Raw genomic sequence first — 22,241 nt, 5'->3', positions numbered from 1 at the left:
GAAAAAAATGCATACCTTACTTTGATATTAGCAATGTCCTGAATTACCTTATGCTAAGTTTAAAAATACTTGCTTATAATATTGATTTTACTACATGTTTCAAGTAGAAATTTGTGTAACTGTAGTACGTATTTTATATATTTTTTTCATAGAAAGTTACTGTTATATTAATTGTATATTTTAGTAAAGAAATGATTCAATAATACTGTTCAATTTCTGTAAAGTCATGATCGAAGAGTTAGCTAATTTTACGCATCGATTTATTCGCTTAGTAACATGTACGAATCGATTATAAATTTCTTTTTTTCAAGTTGAAAGGCTTGATTATAAAAAATTGCGAATATTAATTAGCCTCTTGGTAACAGTTGTATCGTCAAGGCGTGCCCGAGAACCTAAAAATGATCGAAATAGTAAATGCAGAAAGGTAGTTAAAACTTGAAGACGAAAGGCGGGCCCGGTTTCCCCTAAGAGTTTTTAGCTCTTCAATACATCACAGCCCGATTGTTTGCTACATTGATAAGGCTCGAGCCTGAAGAAGGAGAAATTTTGATAACAGTAAATTGTAAGATAGCCCGGTTACTTACTAAAACATAGGGCCCGGCCCTAACTTAAGGAAGGAGGCTTGACAACCCGTTTGTCTTAACCCTTTTCGGCTCAAATGACCACTTTTTGGCACATTTTTCAAGCTTGAAAATATTGTTGAAAAAAAATGTTTGTAAATTAATGAACACATGTTTTCGATGTATTTTTTTGCGCTCTTTCCGATGATTTTATTCAAATTTGTGTAAAAATTCATTTAAAAAAGTTATAAACTAATTTTTACCAAAAAACGCAAAATTTTCTGCGTTGTACTTTCTAAAATGAATATTTACTTAGAGAAAACTGTCTAGGGATGGATTTTCATACACATATATCGTGGCAGGAATGTCTAACCTTTCAGAATGTATTTTTTTTTGCTAAAATTCAAGATGGTAGCCCCAAAATGGCGACCGAAAAGCGAAATTTAATATTAAAGTTTCAAAAATTTTTAGGTTATAATATATCAACTTTAAGAAAAATTGTTACAGAATAAAATGTGTGTATAATTAACCTAAAAATGCGTCAGAATTTCTTCAGCATTTTCGGAGAAATTTTTAATTTATTTTTTATTCAAGTTATTAACAAAATCGCCGTTTGAGTCATGAACGCCTCGAATCTTCGTGAAAATTAGTATATACTGGTTTTTCAGGGTGCTGATTATAAATCCGTGGTCAAAAAATTAAAATGGCGAATTTAACGTAGCATCTAATCGGCTACGTTAAATTCGCCATTTTAATTTTTTGACCACGGATTTATAATCAGCACCCTGAAAAACCAGTATATACTAATTTTCACGAAGATTCGAGGCGTTCATGACTCAAACGGCGATTTTGTTAATAACTTGAATAAAAAATAAATTAAAAATTTCTCCGAAAATGCTGAAGAAATTCTGACGCATTTTTAGGTTAATTATACACACATTTTATTCTGTAACAATTTTTCTTAAAGTTGATATATTATAACCTAAAAATTTTTGAAACTTTAATATTAAATTTCGCTTTTCGGTCGCCATTTTGGGGCTACCATCTTGAATTTTAGTAAAAAAAAATACATTCTGAAAGGTTAGACATTCCTGCCACGATATATGTGTGTGAAAATCCATCCCTAGACAGTTTTCTCTAAGTAAATATTCATTTTAGAAAGTACAACGCAGAAAATTTTGCGTTTTTTGGTTAAAATTAGTTTATAACTTTTTTAAATGAATTTTTACACAAATTTGAATAAAATCATCGGAAAGAGCGCAAAAAAATACATCGAAAACATGTGTTCATTAATTTACAAACATTTTTTTTCAACAATATTTTCAAGCTCGAAAAACGTGCCAAAAAGTGGTCATTTGGGCCGAAAAGGGTTAAAACATAAATGAACGATTGGGCGAAGGAGAAGTGATTGCTTGCTCGATGCAAGAGTGCGACATATAAATTAATAAAATACAAGAATTATTCGAATTTTAAAAATGTACCTTGCATTATGTAAAACAATGTTTAAAAAACAAAAAGTTTTTTTATGCCTTCGGGGTTTTATTCTAAGTGAGTGTATTTATTTCCAAAAAATAACTAAGGAGCTCCTTCGCGTGCGACGAAACCACTCCAAACAAATAATGTCTTCTAGTAGTATACTATTTTTGCTACGGATCGTATGCATTTGCCGCCTTTTTTTACAAGCGAAGCTTGATCTTTTCTCATATGATTTTTTTGACACTAATTTTAGTTCGGTCATATTAGATCTGCCATTGTAAATGTTTGCATTTTGCTTTTAGGTTCATAATCAGCGACCTCGAAAATTCTGGAGCAGATATTTTTATGTAAAAATACCCTGCATAAAAATTTGTGAATCAAAGGGTTAAGGAGATGCATCGTGAGCACAGCAAAAATGTACTTCTAATTAATCTTCTATAATTTTAGAAAATTGTATATTTTCTGTAACGAAGTTCCCCGTTACGTATACGAGATACCGAATAAAAAGTATAAAAGCTACCGAACAGTGGATATTATTAATCCCTACGTTACCGAATCGTGAGATAGGCTCACGAGTGGATTATAGCTAACGTCAAGAATAGACCCCGTTGACAGGCAGAGACCCGGATGAAAAGACCGGCGTTCCAGTAAACGATGTCAAGGTTGCCCTGAGAAGTAAGACAGGGCTATGCCAATCAACCCAGGCAACCTGAGATAAGGAGAAGCGGCCTCGGGGAGTCCTAAAAAAAATGACCGTGTCTATAATCCCCATGAGGAGGGGAGATAGAACATCGAATCTGGCTTGAACGCTGGTTACGCGCTTCAAGCAGGCTGCGCAAATGTCGTGCGCAGACTGCCATAGCAGGCAGTCGGAACGCGACCGTGGGACTGTGCTGATGTGTCCGTGCGTGCTGGTGAGCGCGTGACGCGGCACTCAGCAGCCATGGGTCCGTTCGCGTACGTGAGGTGTGTGCTCTAGGCCAGCCTGCACGTACGTCACGACTGGGTACCGGCCAATGCATAGTGAGTTATGCAGGGGTGTAGTTAGCCCGTTGGAATGTGTCCCGGTGCCCTCCGTAATCCCATAGGCTTGCGCTATGGCTGGACGGGCCGCGAACATTGCCTCCGTGGTGGTCCGCTCCTGGCAAACTCTATGCTTGGCAATGATACCGCATCTTCCCGCACTCCTCACCACCACCTGTGTGTGGGTAGCGAGGAATAAATGTATGCCCCTCAGCAGATAGGACTGCGGGGCTCGGACTTCCGCAAGAAACCCTCCCCTCTCTCCACGACCTAGCATACTGAGCGACCCTGGCTACTGCTACCGTCCAAATGCATGGCCGCAGGGTCGTATAAGATGCATAGAGAATGGAATCGACAGACTCAAATGATAACGTAGGGTTGTTGGTCACCCAACTGACCAACTGGCGCCTTGATGCTGATAGATAAGGACGGGCGAAGGTAATGGGAAAACCCGTAGTGTGAGTGGCCCCTCACACTGACGGGAATAACGTTACATTTCATAGGGACCAAATTGTCTCATATTGATTTACTTAATTAATTTTAAATTTGTCTTTGTTGTGCTATTATAGTTTTTCCAAAAAACCTTCTACACAATTTATAAAAATATTTATTTCCTTTTAGTCTTAAATTACTCGTTGATATTTGGTGAAGCGTCGTAAAGGCTCCCTTTTTACAAATTATAGAAAAAAAAAAATATTATTTTTAATATCCGATTTTTTTTAATTCAAAAAACAAGCCTTTACGTCAATTAAGCAAATAAATACGAGCTAATTTGGTCCCTATGATAATATTGAAATTTTTAAAATTGTAAATGATAATTTGGAAATCATTTTTTGCCGCTTATAATGCATCCCCTTAACTCTTTAACCTGGAAATTAATCTAGCTTGGACAGTGTGGAAATAGATCATTTAAAAAAATTATTTGAACTTTCATAATATGCAATAAAATGAATATAAATTCCGCAATATAAACAATATTCTTATATACGCGCATAAGCGCACACAACATTCTCGCAATCTGTAACGTGTGTAGCTCGTTATTGCCCGAGATGGCACTTGTACACTTGTACATCGTCACGAGCCACACACGTTATTCCCGGCCAAGGGGTTAAGGGGGTCCCTCTGTGTGACGGACGGTTTTTTCACCTTTTTTTTCTTATAATTATGAAAAGATACAAGCCCCAGCTTTTTACTGTATAGTTGTTGATATTTTTATAGTATATAAAATTTTTGTTAAGGCAAAATATTCACTGGAGTGTGCGTGACTTCATTTCGCATGTGCCCATGAGAAAAAAGCGGACCAGGACGGTGGCTACAATTTCGGCTGATTGGCTTCTTTAAAATGAAAAACTAAAACGGAATTTTTTTAATCGGTATACTTAAAGCTATCGTATGAACAAGAATCAATCAAAAATATTTAAAATTGAAAAATTGCCATGCATTTGATATTAAAATTCAAATTAAAATTTTTTTTATATAAATTTTGTATGTAAAAAAAACGGCTTGGAATTTTTGATTTATTCTAGTTCATACGAAAACTATACATGTGAGGAAGCTACTATTCAAATTTTAAAGCAATCGATCGATCCGTTTTCCAGATATCATGGTGACCAGTTTGAAGAATGTAGTTTTGAAAAAACGTGTTTAAAAGTTTAAAAACCATTAAGACTATGAAAATTCGTTACAGACCTAATAACGGCTCTAACTTGCCAACGACTTGAAATATTAGAAAACTAATGTACCAGTATATTTTACACATATTTAGGAATACATTTAAGCAATAAAATAAAAATCAATTTTTGTTATATATTACACGGAGTGACCCCTTTAAAAGTACCACGATTGAAAATTGGAATTATACATATATATATATATATATATATATATTAGGGTGGCCATAAAAAGAGACAATTTTTTCCGGTGCTTTTATTTTGTTAAGAATGATAAAAAAATAGGAATCAAATTTTTTTAGATTTTTTTGAAGCCGTTAAATGGTGCCGATATCGTTTTTAAAATTAAAAATTTAGATTTATTGAAAATGATTTATCAAAATTATAAATTAATATTATGCTGGATTAATGTTTTTTTTATTACATTTTCTTGTCATTTAACTAAAGGACTTTTCAAAGAACAATATTAATTTATAATTTCGTTAAATCGTTTTCAATAAATCTAAATTTCTAATTTTAAAATCGATATTAGCACAATTTAACGGCTTCAACAAATTCTAAAAGTTCGAGGATCTCTTTTTTTCATAATTTTTGACAAATTAAAAGCTTATTGGAATTTTGGTTTATATCTAACCTCGAAAAAGTGGAAGAACATCGGATTTTTAGCTTTAAAAACGATATGGGCACCATTTAACGACTTCAAAAAAATCTAAAAAAATTCGATTCCTATTTTTTTATAATTCTTAATAAAATAAAAGCACCGGAAAAATTTTTCTTTTTTTATGGCCACCCTAATATATACAGGGTGAGGCACTTAAGCCGCCCCAGAATACGAATGCCGAAAGAGGTGTATCTCTTTAACTATAACAGATATTCAATTTTTCCATAGGACATTTTCGAAGCCTCTTGTTGTTTGCTTTCAGAAAGGTTCTATGCAAAAATTGAATATCTTTTATAGGTGAAGAGATACGCGCCTTTCTGCATCCATATTCTGGGGCGGCTTAAGTGCCTCACCCTGTATATATAGTCACAATTTTCTTCACATTTCTGGTATATGCAATAACTTCTCAATACATACGCTACAGTAGAATATTGCTATATCTAGAAATGAAGGATGTGTCGTAAATTAGGATAAAAGTATTTTACCGTAAACAACGAAAAATTTCGCAAATAATATCTTTACACAAATATGAGTCTCATTATAAAAATGTTTATAACCTTATTTATTCAACGTCTATTTCTCTAGAGAAAAGACACTACATCTTTTCAGATAAATGCATATTTAATAAATTATCTTCGAAATTGTTTAAAATTCCTCAAAAACTACACTTTGAGGGCGTTAAGGCACGGGGTCCTATGATATTTTCGCGAAAAGATTGAAACTTGTATAGTTTCTCATCAAGTTGTAGTATTACATGTGTGAGTGTGTGCGGGGTGTCGTTAAAGATATATTTTTTAACCCCTTAACCTACAATGACGGTCATAGTCCGCTTACGATGGTTGGGCCAAACGTAAATATTACAGGCATAGCCCGCATACTGTGATCGGGCCAAAAGTGAATATTAAGTGGAATATTTGATACGCAATTACAGCCTGGTCCGTCATGTTTACGATTGATCCGATCAGCGTGTTACACAAAGTCGTACGAATGTCCTGAATGCTGCGCGAGCTTGTATACGATTTCGGCCCAATATCTTCGAATTTAAATCGTAGGTTAAGGGGTTTATGACCACCCTAATGCTTAAGCCTGATGGGTACACAAATTTTTTTAACCAAGTCAATTGGTATATGCAATTAAAAAATCGAAATATTTTATAAATGACTAGGTAGGAAAATAAATTCATCAGTGTTTTCGAAAGCTATAAAGATATATTACAAGAATATGCTATAAAAATTAGATGGTTTTATTTTAATCTATTCAAGGTAGCTATGATATTTTCTTTAACGACTTTAGCACACAGCTTCACATGGTTAAACCAAATATAATATTCTGATTTTTATGGATTTTAAAATATATCCTTATAAATCCATCTTATAGATTTTTCCGAAAATTTTTAATATTTGGTATCTTGGGCCATTATTTCCGATATTTGCGCCTTGCCCTATAATTTCAAAACTATCTATAGAAGTTTAACGTTAAAATAATTTCAGATTAGTCGACTCTGTCACGTTTAAAAATAATATTTACATTAGATAAAGTAGTTCTTTGTGTAACCTTGGAAGTGTGAATTGCTTCTTAGATAGTTACGATATCTTATCTTAGGTATGAGCTTTAAATAGCAGACTATAGTTACGATAATGATTGTATCATACTGAAAATTCCTTTCCGAAAAGTAAATTTTTAATCACTCTTAAAGGTTTAAATTTCCATTGAGGAAATCGTTGACCTACTTTGCAAAGCTAAGGATTACGTAATTCTTGTACAATTTATCCATGGTTTTAAGTGCAAGTTACGTTAAAGGTAATCTGGCAATTTACTACCTTATTTGTACTTTAAATATAAAAGGAAGGTCTCTATTACTAATAGTAAATCATCGGTATCATTTAAGTACACATTTACTTTTCTGCTGCAAAATATCGGTCGCTAAGTATTCGTAAAAATATTAGTTTTAAATCAAATTAAAATTAGCAAATCTTAACATAATTAGAATACCAACTATTATGGTAGAGTTTAAACAATTTTCATAAACCGAATAACTTTAAATGTATTAAACCATTTGCCGTAGTTACTTGGGAAGTATTGGGTTTGGAATTAATGGATGCAAATCGATAGTTTAGGAAGAAAAGGAGATTCGAAGACTACAATCACAATAAATTTGTTTCTCTTCGCCTTTAGATTAGGAGTAATTAAATAATTAAATTAATTAATTAAGCGAGACTTTGATTGACCGGGATTAGAGAAGATAAATTATTGAGTACGAAAGTGGTCAATAGGATACGAATCTCCGTATCAAATTGTATGCGTACGATCTGTGTGAATAGGCAAGCACACTGAGCGTTTAGTGCCCAACGAAAAAAAGTATCTAAATGTAAACTCATCTGAGTTTTCGTTTAAGACAAATTTTAACTTGTGCAAATTATTTTAAACCGTTTTAAAATTATTATTAAACAATTATATATACATTTTTACGATAATATTGAATTCAAGCACGGTATATTTATTACTATCTATATATATATATATATATACAGGGTTAGAGATTATAGGATGACAACCCGAAAAATCTGAAAAGAGGAGACGATTTTAAGAAAAAAATTCAAATACAACTTTTAAATATGATTAATATTTACAGAGTTACATAACAATTTGTTTGGATGAAGGGCCAGTATAAATTTTTATTCAGCACGGAAAATATTAACAATACGAAGAAATTTCATTAAAATTTTTTATAGAAGTAATAATAAGGAAGAAATAAGTCTAATAACTTTTTACTATATTATTGACATTTTTCCAGTTATAGAACAAAATGTTTGGATCTAAATTGGCTTCTCAGATAAACTACATAAATTGTTATATAACTCGTTAAAAATGAACAATTTCAAAAAATGTATAGAATACCTTTTTAAAGATATTGTAATTTGCAACAAGAAACTCATACGAAATTTTTTCGTATTATTAATATTTATTGAGTAACACAACAGTATATGTAGTCCAAACATATTGTTAAGTAATTCGATAAGTGTAAATGATACGAAAAAATTTCGTATGAGTTTTTTGTTGCCAATTACAAAATCTTTAAAAAGCTATTCTATACATTTTTTGAAATTGTTCATTTTTAACGAGTTATATAACAATTTATGTAGTTTATCTGAGAAGCCAATTTAGATCCAAACATTTTGTTCTATAACTGGAAAAATGTCAATAATATAGTAAAAAGTTATTAGACTTATTTCTTCCTTATTATTACTTCTATAAAAAATTTTAATGAAATTTCTTCGTATTGTTAATATTTTCCGTGCTGAATAAAAATTTATACTGGCCCTTCATCCAAACAAATTGTTATGTAACTCTGTAAATATTAATCATATTTAAAAATTGTATTTGAATTTTTTTCTTAAAATCGTCTCCTCTTTTCAGATTTTTCGGGTTGTCACCCTATAATCTCTAACCCTATAATTGAATGCGCTAATTGAAAATTATATGAACTTAAAATAATCATGTTTATGAAGTGTTTCGACTCATTTTCATGGTAAAAATGTATACAAATGTTTAATAATTATTTTAAAAGAGTTTAGAAAAATTTGCAAATGTTCAACCTTTTTTAAGGGGGGAAATAAATGTAAAACACTTGTTTTTCAGAAATTATTTGACAAATTAATTTGTAGTTTTGCATGATTGTTGTTGATCATAAAATCTAAACAAAGATATTTTTTTTCTTGTAATATTTATTATTAATGGAGTAATGGTATTTTCAACTGGATACTAAAAAAACTCGCCGTACAGTGTGGAGGTCGATAAAAACATCTGAAACAGATTTACTGAAACAAGTTAATTAATTTATAGAAATTCGCTTTAACTGAACGTAAAAAAAAAGAAAAAGTTGTCAAAAATATATAATTTAAAAAAAAAGTCACGTTTGTTTCATAAATTATAATTAATAACTTTTTAATAGTGCTAAAAAACATATATTGAAAAGATTCGTGCAAAGGCGTATTAATTAATACGTTAAGCGCCACGCCGAATTTGCGTGCCTTTCCGTTCAGGCCACAGTTAGCCGTCAGGCGGGCTCTGCCGGGCTGCTTATCTTGTTTCAATAAATTACATTAATGTTTTTAAGTATTATATTCTTTTCCTTGAAGCATTGACCAAACTAAAACCGATATCGCATAATTTAAATGTTCAGTCTCACAAGTATGCAAAGACGGACACACGCGCCGCGATAGAAGAACGAAAAGTCTGCCGTCGGTCCGTAGGGACCGACGTGGCCTGAACGGAAAGTCTAGCGTCGGTCCCTAGGGACCGACGTGGCACTTAACGTGTTAAGGAACAATTCTTCAAAGTTTTAGCAAAATCGGTTCAGTAGATTTTAAGTTATCGCATAAGGCGTAAAGAAAATAAGATTTTAAATGAAATGCGTGATTAAAAATTATGCGTTAAACATATGCGCGCTATAGGCTCTCACTTCTAACTCAAGGACAATATAGAAACAAATCTAAAATTATTTCGAGAGTTGTGCAATCGTATTTTAGATATATTTTCCTATCATATTAATAAAAGAAATGCTAAACAAAATTTTCACTTGTATTTCACCCTAAGATTGCGCCTCAGATAAGTGCTCGTTTAAGACTCTCACTTGTATAATTCGAGAATTATACAATAATAAATCTAAAATCATTTTGAGAGTTTTACAATCGTATTATGGATATCTTGCTATCATATCAATGAAAAAAAAACGGTAAAAACATTTTACACCTATTTCCCCCTTTAATTAAATGCTGAAATGTATTTACATCTAAATTGATTTTCTCGTACGACACTCAGCGATCAGTGTTTACTTGTTCATACAGATCATACACATACGATTTGAGACAGAGATTCGTATCCTATTAGCTACTTTTGAACCTAATGATTTGTGTCCTCTAATCTAGGCCAATTAAAGGCTCGCCCGCACGCGCACCGTTTAAATATTATCATTAATTAATAACTCTTACAGTAAGGGCGATAGGAAAACGTTTTTATCGAGCTTTTAGTTTTCAAATTCCCTCCTCTTTCAAAGTTTTACCGGTTGGCACTCATTAATCATAGTTTTTATATATATGGAATGGAGTTATTTCAACTGTAGCATTGTTTTTCAGAATATCCAGAAAACTGATAACGAAAATATAAATTGCATTAAAAGATCATATTTATTCTTTATTTTTTGTAAGTAATAACTTTTTGAAATTCTTAAAATACAATAAGAATTCATTAACGACAGTTACTTAGACCGATTAGTATTTAAAAATATGAAACAAAATCTCTAATATGTCAATTTGTAAAAGAAGACCCGTTAAACTTATCAGTAACAATTTTCTAAAAATCAAAACCAACAATAGGTAAGGCAAAATCATAGAGACTACAATATTTAAAAAATTATATGCATCCCAAGAAAAAAATGTTCAGTTGCATATGTTTAATGACTTTAAGAAATGCATTTATAGGTTTATTAATTTTGACCATTAATGGCTTCACAAAGATTAGGTGAAGGTTACTTTAAGTTTTTTGAAAAAACAGATCTTTTTTTTTGTATATTATTGTAGCTGATTTCGAGTAGCTCAAAAACCTTTTTCCTATATTGTTTCTATTTCATTTAGTCGTTTAAGAGATATTTTGATTTGAAGTCGTATATAGTTACGAGTTTAGTTAAAGTAGTGTGCCTGATCATTACTTAAAACGTAAATAGTCGCTCAACTGTTTGCAAATTCAAATCGAAACTTCTGGTAAATGAGTGGATGAAATGGAAAAATAAAAATAGGACACTTGAAAACTCGTGGACCATCAACTACAAGAATATGTAATAAAAAGTAAGATGTTTTATTTTAAAAAATCAAGGTAACCCTAATATAGCTTTTAAATGAAGTTTCAAGGTCAAACCTATGTTACCGTTTAATGCCCTTCCAGAATTCAACAATTTTTTATCTAAAACATTTTTTTAATACTGATAGTAGTTTGATTGTTATCTTGTTGTAACACGTTAAATATAAAACCTCCTGTCGTTTTTATATTATTACATATTTTTGTAGTTGAGCTTGGTAGCATTCCAAGACACTCTGATTATTTTTTCATTTCGTCCAGTTGTTTACGAGATAATATTTCATTTTGAAAGCATACTTAGATGAATGACTATGCACATGTTTATGCATAACTCCCATATATACTACTTCAGTCTAATATACTTCTATATGCAACTTCAAACTGAAATATCTCATAAACGAGTGAATGAAACGACAAGTAACAAGGGGATTTGGAATTTTCCTGAGGTCAATTGTTAAAAAGTATAAAGACATAGAGGGTCCCATTTAAAAAAAGTATATCTCGCCATTATATACTATTCAAATTACATTATTACCATCTCATGTTCATCTCGAAGCTCGAAATCTATTATCTCAAATATTTTTCGTTAAAATATAATTATAAGCAAATATTTTAAATCGTCATTTAAAATAGGACACCCTAGATATGTAAAAAAAAATACCATTTATGGTTTTGAGATATTTAAGGTTTTCCAAGGTTTTGCCTCTTCCTGTATAAGGCAGTGAAGCCAGTCTGGGTCTAAATGGTCCCCCCACTTTCAAATCCAAGCCCATACAGTTATATGAGCTGGAAGGTCAGAGTGGAGGGTTCGACTAGACCTAGACTGACTTCACTGGTATAAGATGTATACCTAAAATATAAATTAGAGAATTCATGAAGTTAAATTATTCAATAACGTCATCGTTTAAAAAAAAAATATATTATACGTTAAAACATTATTTCGCACTACATAATGAATTTTTCTGATCAACTTTTATATTACATTATATCAACAAATTATTTAAACAAGGACTGGGAAATGTTTATAGTTTTCAGCTGCTTGCTATAGTAAATAATAGAAAATTTCTATTACTGACTATAGCAAGCAGCTGAAAAGTGCCAATATTTTCGATCCCTGATTCAAACAACTGGGAGTTTCTTAAAGAGTATAAGGATTTATTCGATTATACAATAATGCATTAATCATAATAATGTAATAGTAATTGGTAGAATATTGATTGAAATTTGAAGTTTGTTTATGTTGATGTGAAAAGATATAAGATCTGAAAATGAAATGATCATAGGAGGTCACTACTTGCTTATAGCAACCTGATTGTCTATCATTTCTTGCTTTAATCATATTAGTAATGGTCTTCTAAATAAAATATAAAACTCCTAAATATCGAAAATTTATAAGACGATACTATTTCATATTTTTAAGCTGATAAATTCTATCAAATTTGAATAGTTAAACTATGTAGTGAAGATAATACTATCAAATAATGTATTAATTGATTTTTATTTAAACAATTGAATTCTGAAAAACAATAGTATTTATGAATCTAAAACAAGATATAAATTTGTTTAATCGAAAATTTGACGAAGAAGGCAATAGTCTTTAAAAATATATGCATGTGACACATTAATGATTATGTAATGTAACGTTAATCAATGCGACTGAAATTTAAATTGATCACATCATAGACATACAGGCAGCGAGTACTGCGAGTAGTCTTAACATGACATAAGAAAGAACCTATGTTCGCATGACTCACATGTTACGGAGAAAGTCATCCGTAAAATTAACTGTCCCACTATATTACTCCTGAAAATTCTATCAACCTATTTAAAAGACTTTCACCTCTTTCAACAATCCTTTTTTTTTTGCACATTTATATATTTGTTCAAATACCAAAAAAAAAAGACAAAATATCTCTGTTACTTTTATCAGTAGATCCATAAACTCATGGTATGCCGAAAGTATCGTACTACCTGTACATTTTAAATATAACTTTAATCCTAATGTACAGTAGACAAATATGAGTCACAGAAAATCTATAGAGCTTTCATCAAGATATAAAATAGTCATAATAACAATAATTGTATGATTTAGAACAGCATTGTGCGTTGTGTGTAAGGATCATATGAATGTCTCTTAATACCTGAATAAACCGTTTATTTTTTGCTGCATATTCTATTAGGCTAATTTATGAATATATACAGGGTGTAACAGTAATAATGTTTTTAATTTTAACCACATATTCTTGAGGTTAAACTAAGTAGAAAAATCATATACTATGACCCCCGTAAAAGCATCATTGCTGAGATAAATCAATTTTAAACCGATAATTCAGGGCTTTGATTCAACGGAAAAATTATTTTACTTTCACTTTCGTTGACAGTTTCCCTTCAAAAAACAAAAGAAGTTTGTACTTCCCCACCGATCCGTATTGTCGTACACGCAGATACACGCACGCAACTACGCCAATTAATAATATTACCTCCTAATGTCTTACATTCCTGATCCTGGTGCTAATGAAATCTGTTTTCTGCCTATTTTTAAAAGGATCCTCGATAGCACCAATTTAGTTGAAAAGTCTGGAGAATAATACGTCGTTATTCGTAGATTAATTTTCAAGTCGTTTTATCTTTTCAGTGACGCGACAAATATTAACTGCTCTAAGGTGGTCAAAAAATAAGTATTATATTAAAAAATTGCTGTTATAAGAAATTGTATTTTTTCCTGTTTTATTAGATAGAGGAGTTTACTGCATCATTGAAAGAGCAAAATGACTCGAAAATTGGTTTCCATGTAAAGCCAGTCTTTTCTGGAAATTTCGGCCTAAGCCGAGAGCCTGAAGGATCGCTTTAAAATAATTTACTCTTTTTCCATTTGATGAAAGGACAAGCTGCAGAATTAAGAATAACTTTTTGTTAATGCTATAGATTATTATTCAGAATCTTTGCACGCTCTTAGGTACGAGAAGATTTCAGATAAGCTAGTAAATACTTATAGTTTTCTCTTTTTCAGTTTATTACTATTTGCTTGGTGAATTATAAAATATTTCAATTTGGTGAGTATATCAACTTCTAGTCACTATAAACTAGAATTTGGTCTAACAATTGGCTAGTTTTACTGGCAAGTTCATTTAGACAGACACTATGCAAAAACTATGGACAATCTACGGTATAAAGAAAAAATTATTCTTAAATTTGTGGCTTGTTCCTTCATAAAATGAAAAAAGGCTTACTTTTTCTTAAAGAAGCTCTCTATTTTGTTTGAAATTTTTAGAGAAGACTTAGGCCTTACTTGAAAATCTATTTCCGAGTCATTTTGATCTCCTAATGATGCACATAGCAAACTGTTCTATTTAATAAAACAGTAAGATTTTCAAAAACAGAAAAAAGTACGATTTCTTATAATAACTTTTTAAATATAATACTTATTTCTTGACTTCTTTAGAGCTGTTCATATATCGCGTCACTGAAAAGATAAAACGACTTGAAAATTAATCTACGAATAACGACGTATTATTCTCCAGACTTTTCAACTAAATTGGTGCTATCGAGGATCCTTTTAAAAATAGGCAGAAAACAGATTTCATTAGCACCAGGATCAGGAATGTAAGACATTAGGAGGTAATATTATTAATCGGCGTAGTTGCGTGCGTGTGTGTATGTGCGTGTACGACAATACGGATCGGTGGGGAAGTACAAACTTGTTTTGTTTTTTGAAGGGAAACTGTCAACGAAAGTGAAAGTAAAATAATTTTTCCGTTGAATCAAAGCTCTGATTTATCGGTTTAAAATTGATTTATCTCAGTAATGATGATTTTACGGTGGTCATAGTATAGGACTTTTCTACTTAGTTTACCCCCAAGAATATGTGGTTAAAATTAAAAATATCATTGTTGTTATACCCTTTATATATGTATATAAAGTAATGTATATTAAAAATGTCATAACATTTGTTAATAATGAAAATAAATATTTCTCTTAGCTTTTAAATGAAAGAAATTATTGAAAAAATCTTCAAAGTTCATCATTTTAAATAGTTATAAAATATTTTCCTCCAATTATATATACTGTATTTTAAAATGTATAAACAATTAAAGTTTTCACTATAAGTTTTACTCACACACACATATTAAAGGCGAAAAAGAATATTAAATTATGTTTAATACATGCTATTCTGATGGTCTTGAAATAATATTTCTACTGAATACAAGTAGACTTTTGTACAAATTTTTGAATTACAGTTATAAATCATTGAATTCAATTCAATTTTCATTTAGGTATTTCTAAAATTTTGACAATAGTGCATATGCTTGAAATTCTCTATGCCCTTATTAAAACTTATAATGAGTCATATTACGATTGACTAAATAATTAAGAACATTTTCTGCAACTGCATAGTGGAACGACTAGTAATATTTACTAAGTGTTAGTAAAACCGTATACAGAGACATTTACAGCCTTCAAGCGGAAACAAGTTTATAACGTTTCCGGCTTCTAGTACAGATATCCTCCTCGGGGATAGAGCATGCTTATTTTTAGATTCTTAGTATAATAGTGTATATTCATCGCACTGTATTCATATAGAAGACGCATGCGATCTGTAATTGATTTCTTATCGATTATATTTTTGATATTTTAAAAAAATGTATTAATTTACAAATTCCTTTAAAAAATACTTTTAATTGAGTAGTAGCTTTATGCAGCATAAAAAATTAATTTTTTACTGGAAAATAGATAAATAAAGCTTGATAACAATACCTAAAATATTTATAAATACGAACACGATAAGAGGAATTTCAACAAATGTAATTGAATATAGCCAGGATCATATTTCTGATATTCTGTTTTATTTTTATTCGAGGCGTATATCTGTAACAGTGGTTATTTGAAACAACGAATTTTATAAAGATTAGAATATTCTCTGCTGTACTTATATTCCTTGTAGTATATACAGTATAGTTTGATTTCTGTCTTATTAAAGAAGCGACTGTACCTATACATATTTTGAACTAATTTGATTTGTTTATGGTACATATTACTGTTCCATACAATAAGATGCAATAACAATAGGTTAGGCAAAAATGGAGTAAACCACTTCTACAATTATTCGCCTCAATTGTAGTTTTGCCTGTCTATTCAAAATAAAACCAATATTATAACGAATATATATATATATATATATATAATACGTTTTAGTATTATATGTCAGCAGTGGTAGCAAATAAGATTGCATTGTTAGCAAATTACTGTAGTTATAGCAGCGTGAGACGATTATAAGTGTTTAGAGTTTGTGGTTTGGCTGAGTTATGAAAATTGTAATCTGACTTGTTGGATAGTGAATACCTTTGAGCAGCATTTTTAACGATAAAACATCATCCATATCCACGTATATGATAATGTTTTTGTCCAGTCTATATAGAAATATACTGTTTTATAGCACAAAGCTATAGTGAGTTATTGCTAATGTATTGTGTTGTTGTTAATACTGACAAACATATCATATTAAAGCACCATAAAAATATCCTAGACTCTTAATTTACCAACTTGATTTCATTGATAAAAAATTATCTACCACCTATAAAGGCGTGAATTCCATTTCTTGTGTTTAAAAACTCTCTTTCGTTTTTTTTATTAATACAAGATGAGAGTTAGCCATATAATAATAAAAAGGCAACATTCATAATACTTTAATAATGCTAAGGGTAAAGCTACTCTAGAGTTTTGCAAAAATATTTCTTTTTGCTTTCAAGATTTTTTAGCGTCTAAAATCTCTACACACTCAAGTTTTTAATTCTGCCAAGCCGTCTTGGTACAGCGCAGTACACAATTTGATATCAATATACGCCATCTTGTCAAAAAATATTTTCTAATCCGTCGAAACACAGCGCCAAGAAAAGGGTCTTTCCAGATAAGAATGTTGAATCAGGCTAAACAATTATTTTTAATTTTTTGATTACTTTGATATATATTGGAACAAATAATAAATTTTTTGATAGTTTGTTTTTATGAATCTGCCATATTGCCCGCAGCGTGGTAATAAAATCTATTTTTCGAATTTAATTAATTTCTTGTTATCTATGAGACAAAAAATTTTGCAAAATATTCACAGCCTTAAGCAACTAACATTTTTTTTAAGGTAAGTTTTTTCAATTTTCTTCTATCCCAGGGTAGCCAATGAAATTATTATTTTTCCTGTAAAGCTGAAATATATTAAAATTTAGGACGATGTCACCTCTGAAATAATTACGTTACATAAAGTTAGACTTTAGAAGAGTCCCATTTTTAAAAAATTTTTAAAATTGGTGGAAGCCACTTAAAAAAAGTAAAATTCAATGTTTTTCTTTTTTTTCATTATTTCTAAACTTGTAATAAACAGTAAATCTGATATAAAAATATATTTATAGCTTGTACGATTTATAATAAAAGTATTGTTCATAATATTTAATTCTTTTGAATTTATTTATATTTTGACCTACATTTTTATTATGAATCGTAGAAGCTATAAAATATTTTTACATTAAATATTAGTCCAGTCATTTAGATGTCGAAAAAAGAGGTTGCCTGGAAAATTTTCCAGGTGCTTTGGAAATAGGTAATTTTATAGATTTCGATGCAGTCGTTCTGAATTTCATCTTTGCTGCCGTACCACTTTATTGGAAAAATGTCGCCTAATAGCAGTTTTATGACAATATCTCCTTTCCGACTCATTTTCAGATAAAAATAATTATATACCATAACGAAAAATAGAGAAAATTTCCTACAATTTATGTATTTACAATTTATTGTTTACAATCAATAGTTTGGGCGTACGAGGAATGCAAACTACGAAACATCTGACGGTAGAACTCATTAGAAGTATAGTACGTCTATATCGTTTTATAATGTCGTTCGCGTTTATAAAGCCATGGCTCTAATATAGTAAATTGTTTTATTTTTAATAATCAAATACCAGAAAATGAAACAATTGAAATAAAGGATAAAGGACTGTAGACTTTTCGTAAGTCAAGTAATAAAAAAAAAAGGAGAATAAGTTTAAATTTTTTGAGCGACTAAGATTTATTTGAAATTTTGTAATACATGTGGAATAGGCCTACAACGGATACTACGATAAAAAATGAACACGCCGCTTACTCTTTTTCAAAGTGTAGTGAAAATGAGTTTTATAGCCAAAATGCATATTGAAGTATATTTTGCAGCGCTCGTATGCCAAAACTATTGATTGTGAAGTAAAAATTTTATTAATACATAAATTGTAGGAAATTGTATATAGTTTAATTTTGCATATAAATGTTTTCATCGTAAAGTGAGTGGAAAAGGAAATATTGTAAAGAAACTGGTTTTAAGTGCCATTTTTCCAATAGAGCGATGCGAAAGGTAAAGGTACGACGTGGCAAAGTTGAAATTCGGAAAGAGCATATCGCAATCTATAAAATTACTCATTTTCAAAACTCCCGGAAAACATTCCAGGTAAAACTATCAAATGACTATACTATATGCTGTTTGTTAGCAGTTTAGAAAAAATGAAAACTTCTGAATTTTATTTTTTTTAAGTGGTTTCCAACAATATTAAAAATTTCAAAAATATTTAGGACCCTTCTTGAGTCATACTTAACGTAATTTAATTATTTCAGAGGTGATATTGCCCTAAATTTCGAAATATTTCAACTTTAAAGAAAATATAATATTTTTAACGGCTACCACACGGGATAGGTGAAAATTGGAAAAAATTACTCTAAAAAAGTTTTAGTTCCTTAATGCTATGAATTTCTTGTCTTATAGGTAATAAGAAAGTAACTAAATTCGAAAAATAGATTTTATTAACACGATGCGGACAATACCGCATAATTGAAAAACAAATCATCAGAACATTTTTTATTCGTCTCCCTATATATGAATGTAATGAAAAAATTAAAAATAATTGTTTAGTGCGATTCGTCATTCTTATCCTGAATGGTCCTTTGACCGATTCATTTCACATTTTACCTTTAAATTCATAATTGCTTTCTTTAAAGAACTACATAGGATTTATCGTTACTCTACGTTGTCTTTTTTTGTAAATAATATTCTAGCAATTTTTCATGACATGTTAAGCATCATTCGGAAAAGCATAATTTTTATAAAAATCAATATTTGATAAAATTGATATGCTCTTTTATATAGCTATTCTTAAAATTAATCAAAGAAACGGTTTCCTCATCCTAACTGTACAATTCCATAATCAACTGTTCCGTTCATTACATATTGCAAAAAAGGCGTCAACGAAAAAATCCTATTTTTATGCAATTTTAACATTTTTCGCAATGGAAGAACTATTTTATTATACTTTATTAGTTATATAATAATAATTTTATATTGAGTAATCGATTTATTTTATCACTTTGTTAAACAAAATTAGGTTAATCATATCTACTTTTATTACATCTGGTGTGGCCCAAACCTTTAAAAATTAGAAGTGTGTACACATCTCTTTTCTGATATACTATGCTGTTTGATAATGTTAATCAAACATTTCTATTTTTTTTTAATATAGCGACAAACTAAAATCGGTGAACAAAAGACAAGAATAATTAATTAAAAAACTGTGGAATAAGCCAATATTGTAATTTTTGAGAATATAATATTCACAGTTAATCCATCTATAAATCTTTGTTGTTGACAGATATGGGTATAATACTGTACTGTAAAATTATAGGAAATAATCAAACTGTCTATCAAAATACATACACCTTAAAAAGCCATTGTTATGATAGCATACGAATATGTAAGTAGTGTCGTCGGTCCAGTAGATCTAGAAGGATGAACTTTGGAAGGTATTTTTGACGCAGTGGGTAAAGTGGAATGTAGAAATTTACCATGGTCAGCGAGTTTCTCGAGGGACGCTCCCTCCTTTTGCAACTGGGTCTCACTTTAATTCCCCCTTCGAAAGAAAGAAAGGAGTAGCAGCTGTTGTTCATTGGCCAACGAAAATGAAATGATAAGCATACGCTTGTAACATCGAGAATTCAAGGCCAATTCTCAGGTGCTTGAAAAGAAATCGTTTCTCTTCGAACAAAATCAGATTAATACTGTAAGATTAGATAATATTCAATGAATATATAAAATAGATTCTAAAAGGCATATCCTACATTACTTTTTCTTATTTTTGCAAAACTTTATCATTATTCTCCTTGGTTAAGCCTGGTATTGCTTTAGTATTAGATACAAATGTCACTGAATCTAGCTTAAAAGAAAATGATGAAACATGCAGTCGGTTTCTTAGATGAGAAATGTTTTCAATATATATATATATATAAAGTCGCCTCAATAAAAATACAAAACTACAAAGCAGGTAGTACAATCGATAATAGTAGGTTTGGAATATTTTGGTTGTGATAAAATCTATAAATTTCGAAAAGTCCGGGACCATTCCTGAGCAATATGCTTTTGGAATGTTTAACATTAAAACAAAAAATCAAAGGTAAATTATAAGAATGAATGAATACGAATGGCTTCTTAATGTCCTACAGTCGATAGTGAAGTTAAAAACTATAGGTTCATACACGAAAGTATATACTAAGAAAATAAAACTCCGAGATAATGTGATTTAAGTAAGTTTGAAGGAAGAGGAAGAAGGGTAGAAGAATAATTAGGAAGCGGATCAAAATAAGATTCATCTAGGATATTCTGGAACCACGCGCCTGCGCGAAACTTTCGTGTTAAAAGGGTTGGTTGAATATTCCAGCAGGTGGGGATGGTTGAAACGGGACTCCTCGTGTGACTAGGTCAATGTTACACAAGGATGATGTCCAACTGCTGAAAATTCACTCACCTTTCTCTGAGCTTCAGCTGCGAATCCGGATTTGGTAGCTCTGTTGCAGGCCATGTTGAATTATTTTGAAAGTGTAAAATCAGTGAATTGAAGCACAAGCGATTACAGCTTTATTTCAATGGATTTGGTAAGCCAAGGAAAAAGACGATGTGAAGTGCTCAGCAGGCGCGCTTCGACTAAACATTAAGCGTACAGTCACAGCGAAAGGGGAACGCGACAACGCGCGAGAAGACCAGGGTATCAGCAGCGCTGAGACGGGAATGGCTCGCCTGCCCCACACAACTTCCCCATTATTCTTCTCTCTCTCTCTCTCTTTGTCTCTTTGTCTCTCTCTATCTCACTTGTCTTACTTATAATTGACGCACAACCACAGAGCAGATAAATAAATTGATTAAACTAAATAGTGACCACATAGATATAATTAAACAAATTTAAGACATTCAAAAGGTATAAGGATTATAAAAGTTATAATGCCATTAAAATTTATCTGGATACCAGTTTTTATTAATTCTTCCTATATAATATAGAATAAAAGTTTAAAAACTCTTAAATATATACAAAATTAGGCATTACAAAAAAAATCTAGATATGCTCCTATCAAATTAATAAACTTATTCACAAAAAATACTTAAGTTTTGATTTAATTTTTTTAAGAAAGGTAGGAGAATCCGGAATCAGTTGTAAAACGTGTCAATTGTAACACTCAAATTTGTGGCTCCATTCGTTAATGAAACTTAAAATAGTTTAGTACCTTTTTAAAATACTACAAAATGTTGTAGTTACAATAGTTTGAAGCCGTCAACGCTAAGCCGCTTTTTGCAGAAAAAAAGAAAGTTTTGTGCACACACTGTTATAAGTATTTAATTTGTTCTTTAACCTCGAATTGTCAGCTGCTATTGTATAAATATTAAAATTCAAAATATGACTGAAATCGACATTTATTTCAGTATATTTTTCAATGCCAAACGATTCCTAAATATGAATTAAATTAATGAAATTTTACTATACAGTGTGTGTGTGTGTTAGAACCGGTGGTTTCAATTTTAACAAATAAACTAATGTGGTTTGTACAATGCTAATTGAATAGGAAAAGGGTAGATGTTTCTATCGCGCTAGCAATACCTACATAGCATTCAGCATCTCAAAAAAGTTAGCAGAATATTACATTAGTCTTTACAATATGTCGTATAATA

At 30.7% G+C, this 22,241-nt stretch overlaps 1 protein-coding gene across 1 annotated transcript in view; it reads right to left on the bottom strand.

Annotated features, from left to right (window-relative positions):
- Chd64 (calponin 3) overlaps nt 1–21,231 on the bottom strand; it is a 115,479-nt gene extending 94,248 nt beyond the window's left edge. Inside the window, exon 1 of the mRNA XM_066739265.1 lies at nt 21,049–21,231. Within this exon, the coding sequence (XP_066595362.1) occupies nt 21,049–21,102 (54 nt within the window). The 5' untranslated portion in view covers nt 21,103–21,231. The remainder of the gene's footprint in view (nt 1–21,048) is intronic.
- Between the last annotated feature and the right edge of the window lie 1,010 nt (nt 21,232–22,241).

Source organism: Prorops nasuta, unplaced genomic scaffold (genome assembly GCF_024137725.1).
Source record: "Prorops nasuta isolate Cenicafe-Biocafe unplaced genomic scaffold, Cenicafe_Pnas_1.2 PNAS00020, whole genome shotgun sequence".
Taxonomy (NCBI): domain Eukaryota; kingdom Metazoa; phylum Arthropoda; class Insecta; order Hymenoptera; family Bethylidae; genus Prorops; species Prorops nasuta.
Note: the sequence above shows the minus strand (reverse complement) of the source record. Positions and strands in the feature narration are given on the sequence as shown.